We start from the raw sequence: 20697 nt of genomic DNA, 5'->3' as shown, positions 1-20697 counted from the left end.
TTGAAAATACATTTTCATTGTAAAAATGTGATTGTCACAAAAACTTCAGGAAAGTTTCCTAATGTTATAAATTAAATACATTCAAAATTATTGTGTTTGTTTTTACAACCAATACTGAAAAGAACAGAACTAAGAACAATAAAACTTTATATCAAGTGCTTATTTATCTTTTTAAAACCTTATACCAGAGATTCCGTCATCAAAATCATTATAAATTATTTGAAAAATTGGATTCCTTTTACAAGAAACAACATTTTTAGTAGCATCATATGTTTAATATCATGGTTTGAGCTGTTTTTAACTTAAATATTTTTAAATATCAAAATATGAGTCTCTTCTTGTAGTCTATAACGATCCAGAGCACATGATGCATCTGTGTCATTCAGTCAATTTAAACGTGACTGAAGGGAAACTGAAATGTGACTTAATGACAAAACTCTGCTATTCAGTCACATTTCCAGACCTTTAAGTTAACACTAGACTTTGACCCGTGCATGCACGGGTTGACATCGCATATTATAACGTACATTTTCGAAATAGATACATTGACACATTTAATCTAAAAATTTGATTCATATCAATGAAGAATTTAACACTTATTCACTCGCTTCGATTTTACAAACCATGTTGACATTCAGAACTCTCGGGATTTTTCATATTAAATGCACTGAGTAAGAGTTATCTCCCGTATTTCTATTAATGAACAGGTTATAAGACAAATTTCAAAAACAAGTATTTGTAATATCGTTCCTGAGTTTATCCATGCAAATGTAATATTGTGGAAACATATACCAAAGAGAATCCCGTGATTTAGTGTGAATATAATGCACATGCGCAAGGTTGTAAAATGAATAAAAATCCAGATGATTTCCGGATTTTTAAAAGGATTTTTCGTTGATTATGAATCAGCGAAGCTTGATCGAAAAAAATAAAAACAAATTGGTAATCTTCAAGTACCAATGGTGTTTAAAATATATAAAACAAACGACAGTATTCTTCCGATTTCTTGGTATTAAAGCCCAAATACTCGAGTCTATTATTTTAATATAGTAGTATAGTATCTATAGGTCGGGGTTAGGGTTAGGTCGATATTTTTTAAAACAATATTGATTTTTACTTATTTAAATCATATATAGTAGAATTTGCAATTAATAAAAATTGTTTCCATATTCCAATATTGTTGCATTAAAGTTCTTGAGAGGGTTTTCATCCATTAATTCCAATGTAAAAATTCAACCCCTCATTCGGCCAAACCCTACCATCGGATATCACGACTTGAAACAAATTTGAATTTGCAGTACATGAGAATGTGTCGTAACATGTCGGAACATTAGATTCATGTAATATATTGATGAATTAATACCGTGACCCATTATTAATTCACACCTTTAAAAAAACTATAAGAAGCATTAATATTTCAGTTTGATTGGTTTGTCATAAGGTACATAACCATTATGATATTAAAATCAAGTATACCCAGGAAATCCCAGGGATTTACAAACTACCGCAGCATCGGCGTTACCCCACCATCTTCCACAAACTGTTCCCCAAGTTCCATTTTGATAGACTTCTACTCTCCCCTCGTAAGTAGAAGAACCTCCGACAAGCCTCGTCGTGATTTCTACATAATGATTTTAGTTTTAAAAAATGCTGTGAATACGTTGTAAATACATGAGGAAGTTCATCTTCACAAGATATTGAAAAAAGATTACAAATCAAAAAATCGGTAAATTTTCATTCATTCGTTATAATAGTAAGCGAAACTTACTTTTGTGAGATGTACAGTTTATACAAACATCTTTCGCGTGGTCACAGTTGTGATTAACAAATCCACAGTCTTGACATTGCACAATACTGCTTTCATTTCCCTGACACACAACATTTAAAAAATGAATTGGTCCCGTCCCTAGTCCAAAAGGTTGGCCATGTACTGACACAGCCTCAGCACTGATGAAAGTCAATATTATAAATAGTAGTTTATAATTCCTCATTTGCTTATACAATGCATTTTCCCACTAAACAAGGGTATACTAATGGTATCATCCCCCCATTTCCCAATTTTAAAATTTTACAAGATAATTTTTTGTTTTGAAAACTCTAAAAGCCAAAAGTGGGATTCTAACGTATGACTTACAGATTTGCAATCAACGCTCTAAGATATTGTGATACGCAGTTATTTAACATACTTGTAACAGAAAAAAGCATAACAATCAAACTGAATATTTTTTTATTGTTTATTTCGATAGTAGGCAGTTCACAATATGGAGTTGCCTCTTCCTCCTTAACACACAGTCTATATAACTTTACACTTATACACTGGGTAATGTACGAAAAGAATATCGAAAGAAGTAAATATTTGAATTTTGCCGTCTTCCACCGATAATATGAGATAAAGAGATAGAGAAGGAGAGACTTACGGCGAGAATCCAAGAGATGTACACACTACAGCTGTGTTATGGCTGTTCCACATATCATCGCACACTGTACCCCAAATTCCATTGTGAAAAATCTCTAGCCTTCCCTCGTATATTGATGAACCACCTACTAGTCGAACCACATCTACAAAAGTAAGTGGTCATCAATAAGTATTGCTAAAACATCATCGTTCATAAATAAACTATTACTTTTTTCAAACAATATGTCGATGAGGCATTCATCGGGTTCTTGACATATTTTAATCTATTCAAGGTATATTTGCATAAATGCAAATATGTTTAATCATAAGTCATTTTTACTAGAATGCAGACTTTCGGTATAATGTCACTATTCTCATCTTAAAACGAAGTTAAAAATGACGCTGGTAGCAAGTGAAATATCAAAACATTACGTACTATTTAAATGTCGAACAAATCGTGTCAATCAATTTAATATATGTCTGAATTGACAACAATGAAAAAGACAGACATACATTACAGCGCTGTTTGATACAACTACTCAAAGTCGATGTTCTTGTTTTAATGGTTCCATCCTGTACATACATTTATTCAGGTTGCCAACACAAAAAAATAGCCATAAAATGAAGCACTTGCTGCAGAATACCAATTTCTTGTTCGAAATTTCGTCACGGTAAATAAAGTAATATTGGTAGTGTCTTATTTCATTTTTGATTTTCTATAGAAGACATAGTAGTTTTAATATTTTTTAAGTTTTAAGATTATTTTATTTCATATTTTATAAAATTATTCAATTTATAGGGGCGAACACGTACATGTGCATGTAGACTTTGTGTTCAATGTAAAATCATGTGAACAACATATGATGACAATTATTCCTTATACATTTTGTCGTTTAAAATACAATGATTATTACAATAACAGAGACTTTTGTTTTTAAGTTATTGTAATAAAAATATCCAAAACAATCAGTAAAATTTGCATCAGAGTTAAAATGTTTCTTATATTCAGGTATAGAAACCTACACTAAACAGACATTTAAAAGAATCGTACCATTTGACGGAAGGCAGCTGACAGACACATCCTCACCATGACCACAGTCGGAAATTCCCCAGCCATTGTGCCTACAATCCTCTATTCTTTCCTCAGACCCAGTACAGTTAACGTTGTCTAACCAGATATGACCCGAACCAAGACCATATCGAGCACAACAATAGGATTCAGAGGTATTCCTGATTAATAAATATATATTGTGATTACAATTTAAATATCGCATTATTCATAAAGGTATATGTGGCGTATTTGGAGTAAAATACATGAAAAACATACAATCTTAACATGGTTACAAGTTTACCAAGATTGACATATTTACGCCATTGATCAAAGAACCTTACCATGTGAACCCTAGAGATCGACACACTACAGCAGAGAGCTGCTTGTTCCATACGTCATCACACACCGTCCCCCAGCTTTCATTGTAGTACACTTCTAATCTACCCTCATACCCAGTCGCGCCTCCAATTAGTCGGACAGGTATGTCTAAACTTAAACACGCAAATAAAAATCTTGATACAATATTTTTAGGGGAAATTCATGCACTTACAATGTCAAACTAAGATGTATTTAGCCGCATAAATGTTTAAGGAATGTCATTTTTTAATTTATTGGCTAAATAATTGATGGCTTATATCAATAGTAATACACAGGTAAAATAATGTAATATTCTATAAACTTGCATTTAAACAAAACAGACCTGATTCTCTTATAATATATAGCTCAGTTAGTGAGGTAAATTTGATCCAGAAAATTAACTTTAAAAGTACCTAATTCCAATTCCAAATGTTAAAATCACAAGCATGGGATACATAATATAAGTATTTTGAATATTAAGATAATAAAATAAAATGCTGACATACATAAGTTAACTGTTAGCATACTATATTAGCATGTAGACTTTAATAACTTGTATTTGTGAAAGTAATGTTTTGCACCTTTATGATATCTGTCAGATACTCATGTTTGCATTGCATTTTTTTCAATGCCTTAAAAGGATTTGTTTCAATATAATCATCTTGCATGTATACAAAATTATGTTTCATGTATATATACTGTTTACACGATCAATTTTTAACTTGTTTGCAGAGCACAGAAATTAAACACCGTAAAGTGGCTATGAACTTCTGATATTATCAATCGTGTTTTAATATCTAATTATTGCAGTATTGTGCTTTATTTTTTACAAATGAATAAACATTTTTTAACTCGCAAAAAGATTAACATTTTATAGTTAAACAGCTGTCCTAATTGATTTAGTCAGTCATAAAAAATGCAAATCATTTAAAATAAAATGTGGAATTAATTATTATTTTACTAGTATATCTTCGTTCTAAATACCGTTTTGCCAACAATACTTATGTGTTTTTGGAGTAAAACATTTTACTTGCACATCTTTCTTCTTTGAAAAATCGTGATAAGAAATTATTGTTTAGTTTGAAATACAATAAAAAATTATGTCTAGAATTGATAGAACTAATATGTTTTAGATAAGGTTTAAGCAATGCAGAGTATTTGATATATATCGTTCCAACTTAGCAATTTTTTTTAAACACTGTTTCTAAGGTAAGCAATGGGACCAACATCGTAATGACCTGACATGTGACACATATATCATGTTTTACACATTTTTTTTTTTTGCTAAATATGACTAGTCCCTCAGGGAAGAACTTTCTGTATTTGAATAAAATACATAATTAGTATTCTAACTTGGCATTGATGGTTTTCAATACTTGAATAAAATTAACCATATTTTCTATGTAGCGTATGCATATACATGTATATATGGAAAGCCAACCGTATAGAAATTGTTACCTCCTCTGATCGAAATAAGAATCCATTTTACAACTTTGACTTCGTTCAATTTCAAAAACCATGACGCTTTACTTTTTGATTCAGAATGGTTATAAGTTTCCAATACGTTGTCTAATGCTTTTGATGCAGGAAAATCTGAGACATTCTGAATTAATTCTTGATCAAACTGTGAAAATCCTGAAAAAATCAGTAAGATCAGACTTTGCTGTTCTGCCAATTCAATTTTTATCCATTTGCAATTATTGATAACAATATTGTTCTTTATATCACTTAAAGAACTTTACATCATGTATAATTACGATAATGATAATATGATAGTTTTTAATTTTTGTTAACATTTAACATATCTGTTTACTCAACTCACAAATGGTATCACAAATAAGAAAATCATACCTATATGGGTGATCTCGAATACTTGCATGACTCCACGTTGCATACTACTAACGGTCAGTTTATTTCCTAATTTATATATGGATTTTTCACAATAGGAGCAGGTTACTATCTTCTCAATTACATCTGACATTTCAGTTATATCTGACTTGATATCTGAACATTTATCAGATGTCGTTCTCTGTTGACTCAGTTCAATTTTAGACTCATATGAACCTGAACAGTAATCTTGTACAATACATATAACTCTCAAGTTTATATTACTTTTTTGTTTTTTTTTATTGCATGCATCTTTTAAGCTTTTCGTTGGATATCAACCTATTCTATTTAATATAGGTAGCAGTAGACATTATATAACCATAATGTTTGTGTAATATAATTCTTGATGGACATCTGAACATCTGTAATGTACATGTATCTTTTAATTTGACAAATTCCGAGGGCTTACGTACAAAAACAGACAAATAAAATATTTTTTTCTGAACAATTGATTTCCAGTTTCTTGAAAAGAACACATGCCCACCAGTGTTTTTTAAGCTTCAAAGGAAAGATACAAATGCAAAGAATAAAAAGCTTATGAAGGTAGCAGCGTGGCTTATTTATTTTTTCTTAAATGTCGCTCCCTTCATAATCATGAATCACCCAAAAAAGCATTATGCAGTAAAACTCGGTTATAGCGAATTCTAGGGACCAATTGATTAAGTGAATTATATCTGTAATTCGTACATCCGTATAACGAATTCGTGAAAAAAACCTATAGCAAATTCACTATATACATGTCTTCTTTCACCAGACTATAGTTTTTGCTAATTGGGACTTAAAATAAAAATACATTACCTTGATACCTTTAATAATCGGATTGTGAATTGATAAAATTTATATCAAAATCAATTCATTATTCAAACTACAATATTCAAAATCAGTTCGCTATATCCATAAATTTGTTATATCTGAATTCGTTATGATCGTAAAAATTTGCAAAGATTTGTCAAGAATTTTACCGGGGACTAAAAAATTAGCTATATCCGATAATTCGCTATACCCGTGTTCGTACGAGTTTTACTGTTCTTGTATTGTTGAAAAAACTTGACAAATTCCAAAAGTCAAAAGTTCATAAATTATAATAAAAAGTGGGAAACATATCATTATTTGCCTAGCACAGAGTTATAATTTTTCAGTTTATTAGATAACACATATCCACCAGTTTGTTAATTTAAAGCTTTAAAGGAAAGATGCAAATATAAACAATGGGATGCTTAAGAAGTTAGAACGTGTGTTATCTATTTTATTCCTCAATGTCGCTCCCATCATGTCTGGAATGAATCAACAAAAAAAATTATATTGCTTAAATAATTTGCCAGTAATATATCAAATATATCACCGAATTATGTCCCATACTTATTGATATCGGTAATGGTCTTTATGTACACATCGTGGCCGACAGGTAATGGTCTTTATGCACACCTGGTGGCCGACAGGTAATGGTCTTTATGTACACATCGTGGCCGACAGGTAATGGTCTTTATGTACACATCGTGGCCGACAGGTAATGGTCTTTATGTACACATCGTGGCCGACAGGTAATGGTCTTTATGTACACATCGTGGCAGATAGATAATAGTCTTTATGTACACATCGTGGCAGACAGGTAATAGTCTTTATGTACATATCGTGACAGATAGGTAATGATCTCTATGTACACATTGCTCTAATACCACTCACCGTTCTACTTGAAAACAATAATAATGGTTCATTGTTAGGATTTCTTTGAAAGTAATGTTTCAGACTCCGTTGTATCAAAGTGTGTATACTGTATTTGAGTTACACATTCGGTTATTATATGTGAATCATGTAAGTCTGTATGTAGCTCATCATTTAATTGACTAAGATTATCAGTTTATAAAGTATAAACTGTATTTTCCAGGATCGGTCTCCGTCAAAAACGTTAAATGGGAGAAAAATTGAATGATCTTGTAAAAAGTAATACATGTATCAACTCAATTGTTATGTTGATCATAGCGAATGCGTTTCTTTAATTATTTACATTGATAATTTATTTGTACAAACATGGTACTATGCACTGTCTTCAGTTACGGTCAAAAGTGTGCATTGCTCTCTCGTACTCTTACGTATGTAGTAATGGTTTTCCCTCTTTGACGTCTAAGTGAAATGACTAATCCCATTATGTCAACAGTTTGTTGAACACAGCCCTTTTCCAGAAGATAATTAAGCGCGTTAAATGTACATGTTCTATAATTCCAGCACTTAACAAAAATGTGAATAAATTTAAATAGAACAATTTGTGCTTAATATTTTTTCTCTAAAAATTCAAATCTAGCAAGATATACATGTATTTATAAAAAAGAAAAACAAGAACACACATTTTATTTTGGTGCTTTATAAAAAGAGCAATTAACAACAAACACCGTCATGTTTTAGAATTAACAATGTTATGTAGTTTTTTGTTAGCCATATTTGCAAATATGAAGTTCAGCAATCATTAATATACTAGTAAATATTACATTGTCATCACACACTTTAGCTTGATCAGTAAAACACTTTTTTTTAATTTTACAATTCTAAATTTAAAAAAAATATGTGCATACATACAAAATAAATTAAAATGAGAGAGAGAGAGAGAGAGAGAGAGAGAGTTCATGCTGCCAAGGTCCCGGTATCGGTATCTTCGGTGGTATCCGCCCTCAGACCAGGGTAATTCCCGATGTACTCAGTGCCCACTAAGTGCGTCCGCATACGTAATGCACAGTGTTGCCTCGACCATTGTACTGCCCCAAATGTCACAACGTGACATGGAAATACGGTCCTCAAAGTACAATGCTTCAGACGTCAGGTGCCTGTTATAAATAAAACATATGATCAAACTTGGCTAAATAAACGAAACAAAACCTCCTTACCACACTGTCGAACTGTTTCGTTATCTACTATTTCCAGACAGGAGCTTCCAGAGCAGATTTCTTCACAGCTATATTTGCACTTTTCAAGCATCAAACTCGAGGTACATAGCATACACACCTTGATGTTTTGTTCACACGTGACAAACGAGTGATTACAACGAAGTGTGTTTCTGTTTGTATTCGGCTCTAAAGCAGTAAGTGTTCAAATAAGTCAATGCTGAACAAACTGTTTACTGCTTTTAAATCTTAAGTAGAGATTGTAATAAGAATCGTTTGAATAGTTTTACAGGCATTTAAAACAGATATTGTTCATTGATGAGGTCGTTTTACTGATGCAAACGCTCAGATATTTTTATTTATCTACATATGTTATTCATACAAACGTACCAATATATTCCTTGCAGGTTTTGCCTCTGTAATGATCCACACAACCATTACAAGACCCCGTCCGTTGGTCGCATGTCGTATTCAGACAGTTTTCTGGACAGCTGTGTTGACAATACTCTCCGTAGAACGAACCATTACATTGGACACACACCCCAGTGATAGAATCACAGGACCGACAACTCTTGCGACATCTTGCACAGTTTGGTCCGAAGTGATTTGAAGGGCATACTGATATTGAATGTAAAAGTATGTTCCATTTAATTTTATTGACTGTATATAAATTCATTAATTACATGTATCACACCTCAATACGTTGAATTTTCAGTGTAAGCTATCACGTGATAGCTTACACTGAAGAATTGTATAAAACAAAAACCAGACAAACTATATGAATCAAGCAAATTGTATTTTTACATATTATGAGTAACGATAATACTCTCCCCTTTATTTAGTCTCTTTCTGAGATAAAATGTTCAAATTATACTTAAAATATCGATTACCAAGTAGTTAGTTGGTCAGTATCTTTAATGTCAGACGGTAGCGAGAAAAAACGAACACACTTACTTATAGGATACACCTCGAACAGTCTCAATGGCCCATCATCTATCTTTTTCACTATAAATGTATCCCCACTTAGTGCTGCGTCGCATTCTATTGCTGTCTGCTGTGGTTGTATTATTCCAGGTAATTCAAATGCCTTGCACCTGGTAGCCAAAGTCATGGCGGTGTTTCCAACACTGAGATGTATTTCATAATGACCTGACGTGTGAGACATATATCATGTTTTACCCATTTTTTGCGTGCTAAATATGACTAGTCCCTCAGGGAAGAATTTTCTGTATTTGAATACAATACATAATTAGTATTCCAACTTGGCATTGATTGTTTTAAATACTTAAATAAATAAAATTAACCATATTTTCTATGTAGTGTATGCATATACATGTATATATGGAAAGCCAACCGTATAGAAATTGTTACCTCCTCTGATCGAAATAAGAATCCATTTTACAACTTTGACTTCGTTCAATTTCAAAAACCATGACGCTTTACTTTTTGATTCAGAATGGTAATAAGTTTCCAATACGTTGTCTAATGCTTTTGATGCAGGAAAATCTGAGACATTCTGAATTAATTCTTGATCAAACTGTGAAAATCCTGAAAAAATCAGTAAGATCAAACATTGCTGTTCTGCCAATTCAATGTTTATCTATTTGCAATTATTGAAAACAATATTGTTCTTTTCATCCCTTAAAGAACTTTACATCATATATAATTACGATAATGATAATATGATAGTTTTTAATTTTTGTTAACATTAAACATATCTGTTTACTTAACTCACAAATGGTAACTGAAATAAGAAAATCATACCTAAAGGGGTGATCTCGAATACTTGCATGACTCCACGTTGCATACTGCTGACGGTCAGTTTATTTCCTAATTTATATACGGATTTATCACTATAGGAGCAGGTTACTATCTTCTCAATTACCTCTGACATTTCAGCAGTATCTGACTTGATATCTGAACATTTATCAGATGTCGTTCCTCGTTGACTCAGTTCAATTTTAGACTCATATGAACCTGCAAAGTAATCTTGTACAATACATATAACTCTGATTTAAGTTTATATTACTTTTTCATTGTTATTTATTTTAATTGCATGCATCTTGATGCGTTTTTCGTTGGATATCAACCTATTCTATTTAATATAGGTAGCAGTAGACATATAGCAATAATGTTTGTGTAATATAATTCTTGTTGGACATCTAAGCATTTTGTTTCATTTTTTAAATCTGTAATGTACATGTATCTTTTAATTTGTCAAATTCTGAAGGCTTTCGTACAAAAAGAGACAAATAAATATTCTTTTCTTAGCAACTGATTTCCAGTTTCTTGAAAAGAACACATGCCCACCGGTTTGTTTATTTTAAGCTTCAAAGAAAAGATACAAATACAAAGAATAAAATGCTTATGAAGGTAGCAACGCGGCTTATTTATTATTTCTTAAATGTCGCTCCCTCATAATCATGAATCACCAAAAAAAAAAAAAACCCCGCACTATACAGTAAAACTCGGTTATAGCGAATTCTAGGGACCAATGGATTTACTTAGTTTTATCTGTAATTCGTATATCCGTATAACGAATTCGTAAAAAAAAACCAATAGCAAATTCACTATATACATGTCTTCTTTCACCAGACTATAGTTTTTGCTAATTGGGGCTTAAAATAAAAATACATTACTTTGATACCTTTAATAATCGGATTGTGAATTGATAACATTTATATGAAAGTCAATTCATTATTCAAACTATGATATTAAATGCGAGTGCAAACTTTTTTACCAGTAAAGAAATTCGTTATAAAAGTTTAAAATTCTGTTATTATTCAACTCTACAAGATTCAAAATCAGTTCGCTATATCCATGAATTTGTTATATCCGAATTTGTTATGACCGTAAAATTTTGCAAAGATTTGTCAAGAATTTTACCGGGGACTAAAAAAAAATTCGCTATATCCGATAATTCGCTATACTCGTGTTCTTACTAAACGAGTTTTACTGTACTTGTATTGTTGAAATAACTTGACAAATTCCAAAAGTCAAAAGTTCATAAATTATAATAAAAAGAGAGAAACATATCTTTATTTGCCTAGCACAGAATTATAATTTTTCAGTTTTTTTTTAGATAACATATCCGTCAGTTTGTTAATTTAAAGATTTAAAGGAAAGATGCAAATATAAACAATGAAATGCTTATGAAGGTAGCAACGTGTGTTATCTATTTTTATCTGAAATATCGCTCCCTTCATGAATCACCAACAAAATTTATATTGTTTAAATAATTTGTTAGTAATATATCAAATATATCACTGATTAATGTCCCATACTTATCGATTGAATTTCAGTTTTTTTTTTAAAGATAATGCATAAAACAACCATGTTTTTAAATTGACGTTTTATGTATGAGGTAGATATTTGTGTACGGCTATACTTTTCGAGTTAATATTTTTTCGAGAACAGTAGGAAGGAAGTAAAAATAAATAATTCTTTAAAGAGGACGTTTACTTGTGTGCATCCTTCCTTTTAGTAAAGCACATTTTTTGCCTTTTTTGTTTATTGAAGATAGATTTTATGCGTTGTATTACACAGGTATTGAATCCTAAGAGATTGCCTTAATTAAACTCTGATAAATATTGCAAGTTTCGAGATTTGTAAACTTTGATTTAAAAAAGCATATGGAAGTTTTTTTTTTGAAAAGAAAAGGAAGCTAGCTCAGCTGGATGTAAAAATGTTGCATGCTTTTTAATGTTTGTGACTATTTCTTGTCTTTTTTTCCTTGCTAAAAATAACATATAAGCTGGTGCTAGAGGACGCTATAAGCTATTATCAACAACTATATGTAGAATAGAACTTTTTACGATCAGTACAAGATACATTATGATAGACTTTCCCTTGGCCAAAAAAACCGAAAGGATTTGTTCAAATCGAAAAAAACCTTTTGTTTAAAATATGTTTTTAAATGATAAAAACATTGTTTCAGGAAATATATGACAAATGGTTATTTTGTTTTTTATTTTAACGGATATTAAAAAAGACTAACTTTTATTTGACTTTAAATTAAATTTAAATATCTGTTAAAAACATTCAAATTACACAGATATATTTATATATATTCAGGGGTGCCGGGTTCGAATCCCAGTCTTGTCCGTCATTATTTCTCATTGACGCAAAAAAGAAATGCTATGTCACCATGGAATATAAAATTTATTAATTACTCTTATATTATTAGAAATTAATTCTTAAATATTTCCGTTTTAAAAAACATGTGTTCAGAAAAAAGAAAGCGCTTACCGGCTCTAATGCGGATGAAAATCCAGGTGATTTTATAAATGTTATCCAGTACAACAGACCATGATTCATTGTCTCCGTAATTTGTCAAAGAGAATGTGTCCATATCACCATCACATCCGAGAGAAGCCACGTACGACCCATTGGTAGAGGACTGGTAGGCCTCTCGTATTTCATAGGCTGCCATGTTTCAATTTTTATTAAAAGACATCAATATTATATATTAGCATTCGTTTATATTATATATTTTCATGAAAACATCTTTCACCAAATACAAAATCTAAAACTTTAAAAACTTACCTTTGACGGGTATTTTGATAAACAATATTAAACAAATAATTTCTAAAGCGTTGCTACCTTTCATAATGTCTTATTTTACAGTACATGTATCTAATTTCGATAAATCCTTCCTCAATTGAACACTGTCATGATATTCTATAATGGTTCTAAGTGCATCTTTAATCTGCGAACATTTATTCTCGATGCTCTTCCGTCCGCTTTGTGTGGGTTTAAAAATGTACTTTTGATATTAAAGGGGAAAAGAAAAAAGTGTATTTTATTAATGTAAAGTGTTTCTCTTTTTCTTTCTACATATTATTCTAAATATATATTAACGTAAGAGAAGCATATCTAAATGCGTTTGCGTTACTTTTGTAGGTACATACCTTATATTGCCAATCATTCAACAACGTTAATATTTTTCCTGATTAGAAATGATCCAGTTCTGCAAAGTCGACGTAAAGAGGACAATACACGTCATAAAATAATGATATCTATTTAATATATAAAATATCCTTCAGTATAGAAGGTGGTACATGTATAACCATACAAGTTAGCATATTATAAGATTGTCAACACATATTACCAGTTAAATAAAGGTTAGAGATTCATAAAAGCTTCATCATGCTGTTTAACATATGAAGCCGTCAACAGATATAACCAACAGATATAACCATGTCTGTCTGTCTGTTTAGAGTCCATCTTCGGATCTGTTACATGAACCACGTCCAGTTGTTGTCCAGGTCTCTTTTGGTTCCACCCTTATTACCCTTCTTCGGAAATGTCCACTTTTTTAGTCTTTGAATGAACGTTTTAATTTCATAAACCAGTTATATTTTTTGCTATTTCCTTATACTTATTATACTGGATATAGGGATAATTTAATCGCTTCAATACTGCATCAAATAGTGAGGAATCATTAGATTTCGTGGTGGTTCAATTTTCGTTGAATTCGTGCGTGCCTCTCATCAATCGTTATGAATTATGGTTTAAAAATATTGCCTTGTACAGGTATAAGAGAAAACACGACATTAAGGTCTAAAGAATCTGTAAATTTTTAGCAATCCACGAGAATTGTCCCCACGAATTTTAATGATTCCATAGTATTATGCCACTACAAATATTTTTCCAAATAAGGAATAATACAAAAGATTTTTAATAAAAGTCCTAAATTTTACGTAAAAATTTTGATGTTTCTGTGGAATAATCAGCAACAATTGATACAGCTAATCACATATTTTTGATGGTCATGTTCCACACTATTAAATCTTTGCAAACGTGTTCAAAACATATCGTACAAGTTATGAACGGACTTTGGCTGTAGGCTTTTATTGCACTCTAGACACAATAGAAAAATTCCTATTTTAATTGCATATCATGTTCTTGAACATAATCGAAAATATTTTTTTTAACCATATAAGCAATAGAAGTTTTTTTTTGGTTTTAAAGTTCATCTATAAGGATTACATTCTGTACTTTGATAAAAAAAATAAAATCTTTCTCCTTCATCGTAAATTTTGATATCAAAAAGAAATTTTTGCAAGTGTTAAGTGCAATAAATACACACCTTATACATTGACTTCAATATAAATTTCAGAAACCAATTGAAAAATGTAAGTAGATCGCGACCACTAAACATACCAGACTGAGTCTAATATTTTTCATGAAGCACAGACAAGTATAAAAAAAATATATTGAGGTTAATTGATTCATACAATATTTTTAGATATAATGTGCATATTACAGGTTTGAAATGTTATTTTTAAACATTTTTTTTTTATTGGAGTGCAGAGAAAAAGTACCATTTTAATTATACTTCCGCAATCCAGGTTGTAAATACTCATTTCCGTTTGATTAATTGAAACAATCCATCACTGAGAAATGTTCATGAATCATCTCATATTAGAGAAAACACTAGGTATTTACACCTATTCATGTCAAATGAAATAAAAATTTGTTAATAATTCCTTCAAAGCCCCCCCCTCCCAATAAGACCAAGCTGTATTTATCGTGTTTGCCTGTATAAGCTATTAAGTCATGAACATTGTCATTTGACATTTGCTGTATATGTTGATAGAACGAATCCGTGAAATAGAAATAACGTTAACGTTAATGATCTCTATGTACACATCGTGGCAGACAGGTAATGGTCTTTATGTACACATCGTGGCAGACAGGTAATGGTCTTTATGTACCCATCGTAGCAGACAGGTAATAGTCTTTATGTACCCATCGTGGCAGACAGGTAATGGTCTTTATGTACACATCATTGCAGACAGGTAATGGTCTTTATGTACCCATCGTGGCAGACAGGTAATGGTCTTTATGTACACATCATTGCAGACAGGTAATGGTCTTTATGTACCCATCGTGGCAGACAGGTAATGATCTTTATGTACCCATCGTGGCAGACAGGTAATGGTCTTTATGTATCCATCGTGGCAGACAGGTAATAGTCTTTATGTACACATCGTGGCAGACAGGTAATGGTCTTTATGTACACTTCGTGGCAGACAGGTAATAGTCTTTATGTACACATCATGGCAGACAGGTAATGGTCTTTATGTACACATCATGGCAGACAGGTAATGATCTCTATGTACACATCGTGGCCGACAGGTAATGGTCTTTATGTACACATCGTGGCAGACAGGTAATAGTCTTTATGTACACATCGTGGCAGACAGGTAATAGTCTTTATGTACACATCGTGGCAGACGGGTAATGGTCTTTATGTACACATCATGGCAGACAGGTAATGGTCTTTATGTACACATCGTGGCAGACAGGTAATGATCTTTATGTACACATCATGGCAGACAGGCAATGGTCTTTATGTACCCATCGTGGCAGACAGGTTATGATATCGATGTACACATCATGGCAGACAGGTAATGGTCTTTATGTACCCATCGTGGCAGACAGGTAATGGTCTTTATGTACACATCGTGGCCGACAGGTAATAGTCTTTATGTACACATCGTGGCCGACAGGTAATGGTCTTTATGTACACATCGTGGCAGACAGGTAATGGTCTTTATGTATCCATCGTGGCAGACAGGTAATAGTCTTTATGTACACATCGTGGCCGACAGGTAATGGTCTTTATGTACACATCGTGGCAGACAGGTAATGGTCTTTATGTACACATCGTGGCAGACAGGTAATAGTCTTTATGTACACATCGTGGCAGACAGGTAATGGTCTTTATGTACACATCGTGGCAGACAGGTAATGGTCTTTATGTTCACATCATGGCAGACAGGAAATGATCCTTATGTAAACATCGCTCTAATACCACTTACTTTTCTACTTGAAAACAATAATAATGGTTCATTGTTGGGATTTCTTTGAAAGTAATGTTTTTAGACTCCGTTGTATCAAAGTGTGCATACTGTATTTGAATTACACATTCGGTTATTATATGTGAATCATGTAAGTCTGTATATAGCTCGTCATTTGATTGACTTAGATTATCAGTTTATAAAGTATAAACTGTATTGTCCAGGATCGGTCTCCGTCAAATACGTAAAATGGAAGGAAAATTGAATGATGTTGTAAAATGTAATACATGTATCAACTAAATTGTTAAGTTAATAACGAATGCCTTTTTCTGATTATTTACATTGATAATTTATTTGTACAAATATGGTTCTATGCACTGTCTTCAGTAACAGTCAAAATTGTGCATTGCTCTCTCGTACTCTTACGTATGTAGAAATGGTTTTGCCCCTTTTACGTCTAAGTGAAATGACAAATCTCCTAATGTCAACAGTTTGTTGAACACAGTCCTTTTCCAGAAGATAATTAAGCGCGTTAAATGCACATGTTCTACAATTCCAGCACTTAACAAAAATATAAATGAATTTAAATAGTACAATTTGTGCCTAATATTTTTTCTCTAAAAATTCAAATCTAGCAAGAGATACGTGTATTTATGAAAAAAACCCAAGAACACTTATTTTATTTTGGTGCTTTTTAAAAAGAGCAATTAACAAAAAACAACGTCATGTTGTAGAATTTACACTGTTATGTAGTTTTTTGTTAGCCATATTTGCAAATACTAAGTTCAGCAATCATTAATATAAATATTACATTGCCATCACACCCTTTAGCTTGATAAGTAAAACAGAAGATTTTTTTTTAATTTAACAATTTTATATAAAAACCAAATATGTGCATATATACAAAATAAATTGAAATGAGAGAGAGAGAGAGAGAACGAGAGAGAGAGATAGAGAGAGAGACAGAGAGTTAGAGTTCACGCTGCCCAGGTCCCAGTATCGGTGTCTTCGGTGGTATCCACCCTCAGACCAGGGTAATTCCCGATGTACTCAGTGCCCACTAAGTGCGTCCGCGTACATAATGTACAGTGTTGCCTCGACCATTGTACTGTCCCCAATGTCACAACGTGACATGGAAATACGGTCCTCAAAGTACCATGCTTCAGACGTCACGTCGACTCGCCCACACGCTAGGCATCGGGAAGTCTTCTATGACCGTCTATGGCCACATAAGCTACACTGGAAAACCCCGAGAAAAAACCTTCAACAAATTTGTTGACAAAATATAATAAAGACTGCTACCAAAAGGCTGTCGTACTAAGTACATAACGTTTAACAGGTTGGGAACAATTCCCCCATAGAGAAACAGTCTCTCTAAAGCGAGATAATCCCTTTTTACAGTAATAAAAACATTCCCATAAACGCGAGATTTTGACACATTGTTTCAATATTATATTGTTTTCTTCAAACAGAAGAATATGCAGAAGAATATTTAGGCCTATATGGTATATACCAACCCCTTTTGTTGATTTACCCGGAAGAAGATTTTCTCTATTCTTATATAACACCCCCCCCCCCGCGTTTTGTGGCCCCACTTTTCTTTAGGGAATAGCTTATCTGGCCTAATAATTTTTTAGAAGATTTTTGAAAAAATACAGATTTTTTTTCAATTATCCTAATTTATCTCCCCTTTAAAGAGGGTGTGGCCCTTCATTTGAACTTAAATCCCCTTTACATAGTAATGCTTTGTGTCAAGTTTGGTTAAAATCTGCTCAGTAATTTTGGAGAAGAAAATATATCAACAGAAGTAGTCTTGATGTTTCGCAGATGTTCCATCAGTCAATAATGAAATGAATCTGCCACTGTCTACTCAGTCAAACAGAAAAAAAAAACTATTTTATGGAATTATATATATAGATATATATATATAGTTAAGTCCAAAATTCTAAAATCGTCCGAAGATTGAATGAAAGCGCTAACGTTTTCCTCTGTTTTGTCTTAAAATTAATAATTTTCTTTATATATATATATATATATATATATATATATATATATATATATATATATATATATATATATATATATATATATATATATATATATATATATATATATATATAAAAAGCACAGGAAAATTCACCTTATTGGAGCTCCACCTCCACCCCGGCCGGGACTTGAACTCACGACTCACGACCTCTGGAACCCAGTCTCCTAGCTCAATAATGACTTGACTATTTAAGCAATATGTGTCTGTGGTAGCAGCGATTGAAAATAGCAACGTTTGGCAGTGGACTGGAACATGGCAATGAACCAGATAAACGTTTAAATTTGAAAGTTATTTTGAGTAACATAATTAATAAACTCAGATGTACATAGGTCTAGTCGAAGCGACTAATATTACAATATGGAGGTAACATAACACCATATAATAGCTTAAAAAGACAGTGTATATGGACTCTAAATTTATAACGTTAAAAGTATCTGAAACCTAAACAATTTAAACCTTGAGATTTAAAAAAAAAGACTAACACTGTAAAACTGCACTGCAAACTACATGAAATGTTGTACGTTTGTATTAATGTATAAAGCACACACTCAAGATATAATTTAAGTAAAGCATTTATGTTGAAGTTTAACCTCGTATAACAAGTACATAAAAATGTGACGAAAATACTTACTATAAACACAGCAATAGTAAATCACAGCTTTTTTACCATACTACAAAATATTGCAACTTACCATTGGTAGAAGAAAAGACTATCAGCACTCTAGCTTCCTTTCATCATGTAAAAAGCTTGGCAACTGTCTACAATTCTGCAATTCTGTAGTTTAAAGCTGAGATGAATTAATAAATACGCATTATTTCCCTTTTATCTCCCAATGCCGCCATAATAGTTGCCAATTTTTATTGTTCCGTTCATCACTACACACCCCCTATATATAAAAGGCCAAGATCACTAATCATGCTTCCCCACATTCAGGTATCTCATCCACCTGAACCCGTTAAATTAGACACAATAAAACATATTGACGCAGCGTCAAATGGGCCGCAAAAATATAATTGTTGTATGAATCATCATTGGTTGTTAACATAAAAACACACCACAAAGAAGAAAATAACGAGTTGGTTGTACTAATTTTAATGGTAGATTTTAATTTTAATTACTATATTTTTAGCAACACGTTTTGAAATTTAACATTTAACTATTATTATTAAGAATAGAGTTCGTTACTGTAAGCATTTTAACGGTAAAAGTATGATCATTGTTATAGTATAAAGTAATGGAGAACACATGCGCTGATTTGTACGTGTACATTATTTTAATACTTACGAATGTATATTCTCTTGTAGATTATATATTTCAAACCATCTTGATTTTTTGGTTGCATTGTATTGAATTAAAACTTAATGCATCAGTTTATATAATTTCAAGGGACCACATAATAAAATAGAAATGGATTAATATAAAGGTACATGTAAGATCATGCTCATCCGGTAGAATCTACACAATTTTAAATGTAAAAAATAAGTCGGATATTTTTTTCCTAAATGGAATTATAAATCTTATCCACACTACAGTTTATGAAGATAATCATGGTTATTTCAAAAGAATGAAAAAAAGTAATTCAGGTTAGCTCAAATTGTCAGGTCCATTCAAATTTTCACTTCTTTCATATTTTTGCGTAAATAATTGATATGGATGGCATCTCATGATAATTTTCTATCACAAAGCACATGGCAATATAATAAATTCACACACAAAGTCATTTTATTTGACACAGGATAGAGAAATTCAAATACATCATTTATATAAAATTCCATGTAACTGAGGTCTTTAGTATTTTAGGTCTTTAGTATGTCCCGTTTACCGATCTAGATACAATGAAAAACTCCGAAATTTTCCGAATACATTATAGTCTCAATAAAAACGCGTCTAACACGACAGTCTATAATCAATTTTTTTATTTACGAGTAAAACTAAAATATGTATTATTTAAAATTTTTAAAAGGCATAAAACATATTTCCACATGCAATTTTACTTTTGATTGATACAAATGAGCATAATATTAATTCATTAAAAAAAACAATCTCGCAAAAACGCAGTTACAATATTTGAATATGTATCAAATAACGGACCGCCTCCTGGCGGCTCGTAAAAACGATTTGTAGAAACGCCTTTTGAATGATAAATGCTGTTTGGTAAGAAATATCAAACAAAATACAAAACAAAATAAAACATTCTATCATGATTCTAGAGCGTATTCCTGTGGCGTTCTGTTGTAACATCGCACATACGCAAATTACACACTTTAATAGATCGCGC

At 31.8% G+C, this 20697-nt stretch overlaps 2 protein-coding genes across 2 annotated transcripts; both read right to left on the bottom strand.

Moving 5' to 3' along the window:
- Nucleotides 1-8508: 8508 nt before the first annotated feature.
- On the bottom strand, nucleotides 8509-9782 carry LOC128158540 (cell death abnormality protein 1-like). The gene is made up of 3 exons (XM_052821416.1): nucleotides 9518-9782; nucleotides 8954-9181; nucleotides 8509-8752 (listed from the first exon to the last, which is right to left on the bottom strand). Exons 1-3 carry the CDS (start codon nucleotides 9726-9728, stop codon nucleotides 8529-8531), a joined length of 663 nt encoding a protein of 220 aa, XP_052677376.1. The 5' UTR covers nucleotides 9729-9782; the 3' UTR covers nucleotides 8509-8528.
- Nucleotides 9783-9789: 7 nt separating this feature from the next.
- LOC128158539 (uncharacterized) lies at nucleotides 9790-13209 on the bottom strand. The gene is made up of 4 exons (XM_052821415.1): nucleotides 13109-13209; nucleotides 12812-12988; nucleotides 10328-10540; nucleotides 9790-10111 (listed from the first exon to the last, which is right to left on the bottom strand). The coding sequence occupies exons 1-4, from the start codon at nucleotides 13170-13172 to the stop codon at nucleotides 9876-9878; spliced, it is 690 nt and encodes a 229-aa protein (XP_052677375.1). The 5' UTR covers nucleotides 13173-13209; the 3' UTR covers nucleotides 9790-9875.
- Nucleotides 13210-20697: the final 7488 nt, after the last annotated feature.

The sequence above is a fragment of the Crassostrea angulata genome, chromosome 8 (assembly GCF_025612915.1).
Source record: "Crassostrea angulata isolate pt1a10 chromosome 8, ASM2561291v2, whole genome shotgun sequence".
Lineage (NCBI taxonomy): Eukaryota > Metazoa > Mollusca > Bivalvia > Ostreida > Ostreidae > Magallana > Magallana angulata.
Note: the sequence above shows the minus strand (reverse complement) of the source record. Positions and strands in the feature narration are given on the sequence as shown.